General features: G+C 45.5%; 1 protein-coding gene across 4 annotated transcripts in view; it reads right to left on the bottom strand.

Annotated features, from left to right (window-relative positions):
* Positions 1–1,822: 1,822 nt before the first annotated feature.
* Positions 1,823–8,614, bottom strand: part of POU2F3 (POU class 2 homeobox 3) — an 83,466-nt gene continuing 76,674 nt past the window's right edge. For 2 of the 4 annotated variants that reach the window (XM_023208064.2, XM_023208063.2), the window contains exons 12-14: positions 6,361–6,427; positions 4,423–4,558; positions 3,346–3,432 (exon numbers count right to left, since the gene is read on the bottom strand). In XM_023208064.2, coding sequence (XP_023063832.2) covers positions 3,393–3,432; positions 4,423–4,558; positions 6,361–6,427 — 243 coding nt within the window. In that variant the 3' untranslated portion in view covers positions 3,346–3,392. Of the gene's footprint in view, positions 3,433–4,422; positions 4,559–6,360; positions 6,428–8,614 lie in introns of all 4 variants that reach the window. The other 2 variants (XM_023208062.3, XM_023208065.2) reach the window with 2 other exon arrangements.

Here is an 8,614-nt window from a genome sequence, read left to right as displayed (position 1 = left end):
AAAAAAAAAAAAAAAAAAAAAAAAAAAAAAAAAGCCTCAACTGCAAGGAGGTCCCCCCCACACAAGGAAGAGGCAGAAGAGTCAGTAAGTGAGCTATGGTGGGGGCACTCAGAGCACATGAGGAGCCCTGGCAACCTGGGAGCTCCAGCCAGGGTTCCTGCTTTGAGTCCTGGGGTTAATAAATTCAGTCTCTGAGTCAGACCAAAAGTCCTTACTTTGTCTTATGAGCGCACAGCTGGGCCCACCCGTTTTGAGTCAAGTAAACATTAGAGTATGAAATACAATTTGAAATACAGCAGCAACAATCTTTTTTATTTCTCCTTTGGCAATGACTGGTGGTCTCTGTTAGATTCTCTTGTCCCTAGTTAGATGCTGAGGCGGCGAACCAAGCTTCAGTTAAACTTCCCTGGAATTACAGATTTTACAGAATCATGCAGACATGAAAGGTGACCCTGCTCACTTTCAGGCTTGATTCTGTTCAGCAATGTCCAAGTCAGTTGGCAAGGAAAGCTACTGGAGTCTGAACAGGCTACAATTCTGTTTATTTCTTTCATAAAAAATCATGGGCAAATGGATGAAAATCCAAGTTTTGGACAATGCAGAGGATCAGCTTTTAGCACTCACCTGAGCAGGATGTCAAGGTAGCCAGGACTTCTGTAGAAAAAGGTTGGCTGTGGCATCCATGAGCGTACAGGGAGAGATGCACACACGCATGTGTATGTACTTAAAGTACTGCCGAAGGCTCCTCTTGCTGTCTGTCTGCTACATACCCGGCCCCTTTAAACTACATCTTTTCTTGAGAAAGTAAACATTACCAGTAGGCCTTCTCCCACTTCATGACATGAAAGAGGAATTGTAAAAGCCCCATTGAAACATCAGAGAGCGGTTAACTCTTGATTATTAATACTTAGATTTCCTGTGTGGATATTATTATTTGCAACAAGTGTTTAATCCCAATAGTTTTTCCCTATCAGTCATTACATTTTTGAAGGGCCTCTCTTTCCCACAGGTCAGCGTTTACCTCAGCAATGGTACCTATTTATTATTTATTTTGTTTTTTGAGACGGAGTCTCGCTCTGTCACCTGGGCTGGAGTGCAGTGGCACAATCTTGGCTCACTGCAAGCTCCAACAGTAACTATTTAAATTTGTATTAATCTAAGAAAAACCACAAGAATAGGTTAACTGCCTTTCAACCTCCTCACCAAAAGTCATAATGCATTCTGAAGCCATATATATATATATATGAGACAAATATGTATATTTAAGACAGGGTCACACTCTGTTGTTCAGGCTGGAGTGCAGCAGCAGCATGATCATGGCTCACTGCAGCCTTGACTTCCTGGACTCAATAGATCCTCCCATCTCAGGCTCTCCAGTAGCTGGGACTATAGGTGTGCACCACCAAGCCTGGCTAATATATGATTATTCAATTATCCTCTGCCTTAACTATTTATTGCTTTATGTTGTGAGTAATGAATAATTGCCATTCAGGGTATCTGAAGCATGAGACATCAGCCTCAATCCCTACCGCTTAAGTGTTCAAATGACTTTACCTTAAACATTCACCATCCTCCCACTTACAATATCTCTTGCGTACTCTGCCCTTAAGGTAGTTCTGTTACAGAGAGTAACAACTCTGAATTCTTCAGGGCCCTGTAATAATGTATGTCATCTTTAGCATCAGTTTGGGAAGTAATACACTTAATGTCCCAATTTGAAACATTTTCTGCCATCCCGTTTCATTATATGCACTCACATGCCCCCCACAACAACAAAAAGGCACAGAACAAGAATCGAAACCTCTTCTTATCAACAGTGGAATACTTTTCATAATCACTATACACATTTATTTAGGAACAGTGAGATTCCTTTGAATCTCAACAGTTTCCTAGATATGCTGTCATTTTTTTTTCTTTTTTTTTTTAAGTTACCATTTCTGGAATGGCTTCATGTTACATCTCTACTCACTGGCCCACAGAAAAGGAGACTCTAGAGATAATGTTCCCAAAGAAGTCAACAAAGATTCCCAGACCAGGCAGGGCGTGGTGGCTCACACCTGTAATCCCAGCACTTAGGGAGGCCAAAGTGGGTAGATCAGGAGGTCAGGAGTTCAAGACCAGCCTGACTAACATGGTGAAACCCCATCTCTACTAAAAATACAAAAATTAGCTGGGCATGGTCGTGGGCGCCTGTAATCCCAGCTACTTGGGAGGCTGAGGCAGGAGAATCACTTGAACCCAGGAGGCAGAGTGTGCAGTGAGCCAAGATCACGCCACTACACTACTACACTCCAGCCTGGGTGGGAGCGAGACTCTGTCTCAAAAAAAAAAAAAAAAAAAAAAAAAAAAATTCCCAGCCCATGTGGGAACTCTGGAAGCTAGCACAGTATTTCATACTTTGGTATTTCCCCCCCACCTCTTTTTTTAAAAGAAGATAAAATATTACAGAGACATTTTCAAAAATCACACCTGAGTTAAACGTTTTGCTGGAAAATTCCACATTAAGGAGTTAAGAACATAATGCAAAAAATGGGAAAGGGCTATATACAGGTACTTTGCCACCGTCATTATTGTGTGTTTGCTCTTGTGTTCTTCCTTTTCTGCCACCAGGAGAAAGGAGGGGGGACAGGATAAAGAGAAACACAGACAGGGAGGGAAAGAACAGGCACTCCTGAGCCCTAGGCAGACATGGACAGACAGAAGGGCACCGGTGGGCAGCGCAACATGCCCAGAGCACCCACCAAGGGCAGCTCTTTTACGCCTTCTGCAAAAAGGAGGGGACCTGAAGGGCGCAATAATGAATGGATTTGGTTGTAGAAAAGGGGGCAAGGTTAAAAAGAAAATGGGGTGAGATGAAGATTCCGTCAAAAAACGTAGCTGTACAGAGAAAACATCAAGGCTTTGGTGGAGATATCAGATTCAAATCTTTTCCCAGATTTTGGGATCAGTTCAGGGATTGTGGCCAAGTTCAGAGTCAAAACTATTATCTCCCCTTCTGGTGTTTGGCACTCCAGCCAAATGGTTGTCCCCAGAAGCCCACAGATGAGTTGGAGATTAACAGCAAGAAGTCTTTTCTCTGAAAGACCATTGCCACAGTGAAGCTGACTAAAATACTTGGAACTAGAAGGCAAGGGCATAGGCAAGGAAGGTGAAAACGGTAAGCTCCTAGGAGGGGCTATATATTTCAAGAGCATTGGGAGTCTGCACTTGGTTCAATCACAGTTTGGATCTCCGGAGTCCCTTGCTCCTGAAGAAGGCAAGAGTCTGGATTCATTGATAGTGGGGATTTTCTTCCACTCTCCTGAAAGCAATCTGTCCGTATATAGAAGGCATGATTCCCTTCCTTCCAGGGGGAATACAGGGCCAGGTGGAGTAGGAGAAACTTTTTGGTCTCAGTGGAGGTAGGTGGGATGATTCCATCGGTACCAAGATCTGGAAGGAAGAAAGAAGTCAATCCTAAAGCTAGTGTGATGGCGTAAGATGGGAATGGGGAGTGACTGTTAGCAGGTATAGGGGTTTTGGGGGGGAGGGGTAATAAAAACAGACTGGAATTAGATAATGCTGATGGTTGCACAACCTTGTGAATATACTAAAAACCACTGAACTGTACACTTTAAAATGGTGAATTTTCTGGTATATGAATTATACCTCAAAACAATTTTTTAAAGCTAGTAGTGTATATTATATGGTTCTCTCTCTGTGTCTCAGTAGGGGTAGGTGAGGAGCTCCAGTGTTTCGGGCTATGCAACAATTGGCCAATAAGAGCTGGCTGCCTTGCTGAACTGCCTGGATTTGGACAGGTGGGTTCATCTTTTCTGACAAACTCAGGTCTGTAACCTACACATCTCTGTTTTGTTCTGAATCAAGGCAGAATCTCTCTCTCTCCGAAGGCATCAGTTCTGAGAACACTTTTTAGAGTAGATTCTTTGCCTCCTGAACTGAAGCCTAGGAGGCTGCCTTCCTCACTGCGTCCCAGGTGGGAGTGGGAGACAGGAATTGGCACCACTTCCCTCTCTCCCTGTGTCAGCCATGCTTGAAGCCCAGGGTTTTCTTTGTGCCTAAGCTCTAGGCTCACATCAGAACCTCCTGAAAACTGGGTTCCTCGCATGAAGCCCAGCGAAGGACCTGGCCCTTTCTGACATGAGTGTTTGGAAATTTCCACCCTCAAAGTAAGGATGGAAATTTTGGCTTTGTTGACATCAGCTCCTTGCCAGGATGGCTCACTGACTGAAGCTTCTTTTTAAAATCCCTGCTCCCTAGGGATAAAGTCCAGTCTGGCTGTCACTCTGTCCTCTCTCTACCACCCCATTCCTCTTTTCCAATCCTATCTATGACAAGCTTTCTTTCCCAAGGCATGGGCCTAGCTTCTCACATGTCTCTTGGCCCTGCTGGGATGTCTCTGCACCCTCCCCTCCACCTTACCCTGAAGAGTTAAAACTGGAGGCGGAGTTCACTGATGCTTTGGAGTTATTTTGAGATGCAGTGGGGCTGCTGGCATGGAGTCCTGAGCCAGGAGATGAAGGCCTGCTGTTGTTCCCAGGGGAACAGGATGACGTTACTGAGGATAAGGAGAGGCAAAAACAAGGGGAAAATAATACTGCTGGATCCCGGGACATTGGGACATAGCCCCTCAGACACAAATTTCCTGGTGTAACCCCAAAGGGACCTCACCCTCTCCCTACCCACACCCACCTGACTACCTCCTGCCTCATTAGCATCAACTTCTGCCCACACCCAGAGGGGCTCTCATCCAAATGCTCTCTATAGCCCAGGCCCTGGAGAGTGGTGGGGCTGGTTCTGCAAGTCTAAGACTTGCCAAATGCAAGGACAGATGCCAAAATCATCCTACTCTGGGACACACCCAAGGCTGGGCACATGCAGCCCCGGACCAAGAGGCGGGAGGAGAAAAAGAACAAGAAGGAAGAGAGGAGGAAAGAAAGGCAGTGCATAGGGGAGAAAGAGAACTTGAGGGCACCATGAAAGATTGCCAGCTGCTCTAGTTCTCCTGACTCCACCAAGAAAAGGTGCATGGTTTTCTAGAAACTAGAGTAATGAACTGAGCTCATGGCTCATGCCCGTAAGCCCAACACTTTTGGGAGGCCGAGGCAGGAGGGCCGATTAAGCCCAGGAGTTCAAAACCAACCTGGGCAACATGGCGAAACCCAGTCTCTACAAAAAATACAAAAATTCGCCAGGTGTGATGACATGCACCTGTAGTCTCAGCTACTCAGGAGGCTGAGGCGGGAGGATCACTTGAGCCTGGGAGTTTGAAGCTGCAGTGAGCCATGATTGTACCACCGCATTGCTTGGGCAACAGAGCAAGACCCTGTCTCAAAAAACAAAACAAAACAAAAACAAAAAGAGCAATGAACTGGGAGTGAGGGGACCTAAGCCCTGTCTTGGTCCCTGGCCATCCAGTCAGCAGCTCTGTGGCCTGTGCTGATTTGTTTCACTTTCCTGAAACTCATTTTCATCCTCTGTGAAATGGCAGATTTTGTATTTGGATTAACCCTTGTGTTTGTGTTTCCCAAACTGTGTTCTATGGATAGGGTGACATATATTTTATTATCCAAACTAAGACCCTAAGACACTTTGAAAAGTGGAGGGGGCCGAGTGCAGTGGCTCACTCCTGTAATCCCAGCACTTTGGGAGCCCGAGGCGGGCGGATCACCTGAGGTCAGGAGTTCAAGACCAGCCTGACCAACATGGAGAAACGCTGTCTCTACTAAAACTACAAAAAAATTAGCCGAGTGTGGTGGTGCACTCCTGTAATCCCAGCTACTGGGGAGGCTGAGGCAGGAGAATCGCACCGGGAGGCAGAGGTTGCAGTGAGCTGAGATTGCGCCATTGCACTCCAGCCTGGGCAACGAGAGTGAAACTCTGTCTCAAAAAAAAAAAAAAAAAAAAAAAATAGAAAAGTGGAAGGAAGTACTATGGATAATTATGTCAGGACATGAAGCAGACTGTCCTGGCCACCCCGGGCATGTGATCATCCTGTCTAGTTCTTTGAAATAATCAGGTACTTTTTGAGGAATAGAGTATACTTTGGGAAACCTTGCCTTCCTTGGGCCTTCCATACAGTTCATTTTGGAATGTTATGCACCTGAGTGCTTAGAAGTGCTGCAGTTAGAACAAAACAAAACAAAACAACAACAACAACAAAATACGCTTGTTTAAACTGTGCATACTCAGCATTTTCCAAATTTACTTGATCATAGAACCCTTTTTTTCCAACACAGATTTTAATATCCTTTGAAATGCATTTAAGGGATCCTGACTTAGGTAGATACCTTTCAGTTTTAATATCCCACGTCTTAAAAGAATTCTGGTGTTATTCAGAAATCTCATTTTAAAGCTCACCTGTTCCAGGCATGGTACTGTGGACAGGAGGGACAGAGAGGGGACCCAGAGACCCTGAGGGAGATACCTGAAAAACAACAGAAGCTTGTAAATGTCCATTTCTGCCCCCTTCTCCAACTTCAGATCATTCTCCAAAGACAGTAGGTCCCAGACTCTACAGAGACCAGGGCTTGGCTTCCTTGGTTATTTCCTAGCCCCAAACCTACGCGCCATCCTCCTTTCTATGGGAAGGCCTCTGGACCACATACTGGCATCCAGAACCAGGTCCAGTCTGCTCTGGAAGTTCCCTGGTGTCGACACCAGGCCCCTCCAGCCCCTGACAATGTGTATTGCCTGATAAGGTTTCTTTGGTACTGCCAAGCCAAAGGCTGCCTTGCCTAAGAGCCCTGGAGGTGAGCAAGACAAGCCTCCTGGGCCCTGCAGTGGCAGATACTGCTGGTTGCCTGCTGTTTTCTGGTCTCCATTGCTTTTTCCCTAAAAGAACCCTGCTTTTGCTCAGGACAGCAGGGTTGCTCAGCCTAGCAGCCTCTTTCGGGCTTTCCCACTCTGATGGATGAATGGAGCATGGACTCTCCAGAGGTAACTGGAGGTACTGAACTTTGGTCTCTGAAGCTTTTTATTTTGCCCTGGAGACCTCATAGCATCATCAGCTCTGAGATTAGAAAGGGACCTGGGATAATTTTATTTACCCTCCCATGTAATTCAGGAACCTTCTCCTCACTGTTACTGTCCTAGAACAAGATGTAATAGAAAGAATAGACTTTGGAGCCCAACAGGTCTGGGAGTAAGACAACTCCACAACTACCTGTGTGACTTTGGGCAAGTTATCTAACCCTACTGAGATTTGGTTTTCTCATCTATAAAATAGCAGCAATACTTCCATTATATATTTTAATTAAGACATAATGAGATAATGTCTGTAAATCTTCCAACCCAACAGCTGGCAAAGAGTGTCCCAGCTTGTTAAATGCTAGTTCTCTCCCTTTCTGGAGGAAGAAGCTGTCAACTGCTGTATATTTCTAGATATTATTCAACTCTTCTTTTGAGCTAAAAATCTGTGTATTTTCACTGCCCTTTATTCTTCTCATGCTAACAGGGAAATCTGTGACCAGGTGTTTGCAAAGGCTATTGAAAGGTGGTTCTGCTCTCTCCACTTTGGAAGATCCCATCCTAACATGATGCAGCATGTACTTATTTCCTCATTAATCAGAAATGGTTTCCCTGTTTTCACTTACTTTTTGTTATACAATGAGCCTCCTCAGTAGGCTGGGGGCCTGTGAAGGGTGGAGACGGGTGTGGGGCACAGGTTGGGAGGGGTGGCAGAGTGGTAAGAGATGTTATCAATAATCTCCCTACCTCTTCTCCTCCTCTCTCCCTGCTGTCACACCCAAGACGTGTTGTTGTTGTTGTGGTGGTTGTTGTTGTTGGTTTGAGATGGAGTCTTTTTCTGTCATCCAGGCTGGAGTGCAGTGGTGCTATCACGGTTCACTGCAACCTCTGCCTCCTGGGTTCAAGTGATTCTTCTGTCTCAGCCTCCCAAGTAGCTGGGATTACAGGCACCTGCCACCATGCCCAGCTAATTTTTGTATTTTTAGTAGAGACAGAGTTTTGGCATGTTGGCCAGGCTGGTCTTGAACTCCTAACCTCAGGTGGTCCACCCACCTTGGCCTCCCAAAGTGTTGGGATTACAGGCGTGAGCCACGGCGCCTGGCTTTGTTGTTGTTTTTTAAATAAATGATAATGTATTTGGTCATTGCGGCCAACTTGTTTCCTTCTGGAAACAGGCTAGGCATATGCAAACAGACATATATATGGTTCCCCTTTTTTTATTTTCTAGATATATTGTAGCATTCTGCCCACACTGATCTGCACCATTTTGCCTTCCCACCTGCTAATCATTTTGTTCCAGAAGCAGAAGAAACTATGTCCTAGTCCCAAGGGACTGTCTCAATGAGACCTAAAGATAGGATCAGAAAATGTTCTCTCTCCTTTCCCTTCATGACATCACCAGTGTTAGTGTAACTATTTATTTAATGGCCTTCACTGCCATTAGGCTGTAGACTCCAAGAGAGCAGGGTACCACCTGTGTGGTTCACTGCCACACCCCCAGTGCTTTCCATGGTCCCTGGCACGTCACAGCTGCTCAGTAAATATGTGTTGAATGAAAGCTGATGAGGAACGGGGCCCCTGTTTGGCTCCCTCGGCCCCCTCCATTTCTCATCATGTTGATGTCCTGGGTTGGTATTGAACCAAA

This window comes from Piliocolobus tephrosceles, chromosome 13 (genome assembly GCF_002776525.5).
Source record: "Piliocolobus tephrosceles isolate RC106 chromosome 13, ASM277652v3, whole genome shotgun sequence".
NCBI lineage: Eukaryota > Metazoa > Chordata > Mammalia > Primates > Cercopithecidae > Piliocolobus > Piliocolobus tephrosceles.
Note: the sequence above shows the minus strand (reverse complement) of the source record. Positions and strands in the feature narration are given on the sequence as shown.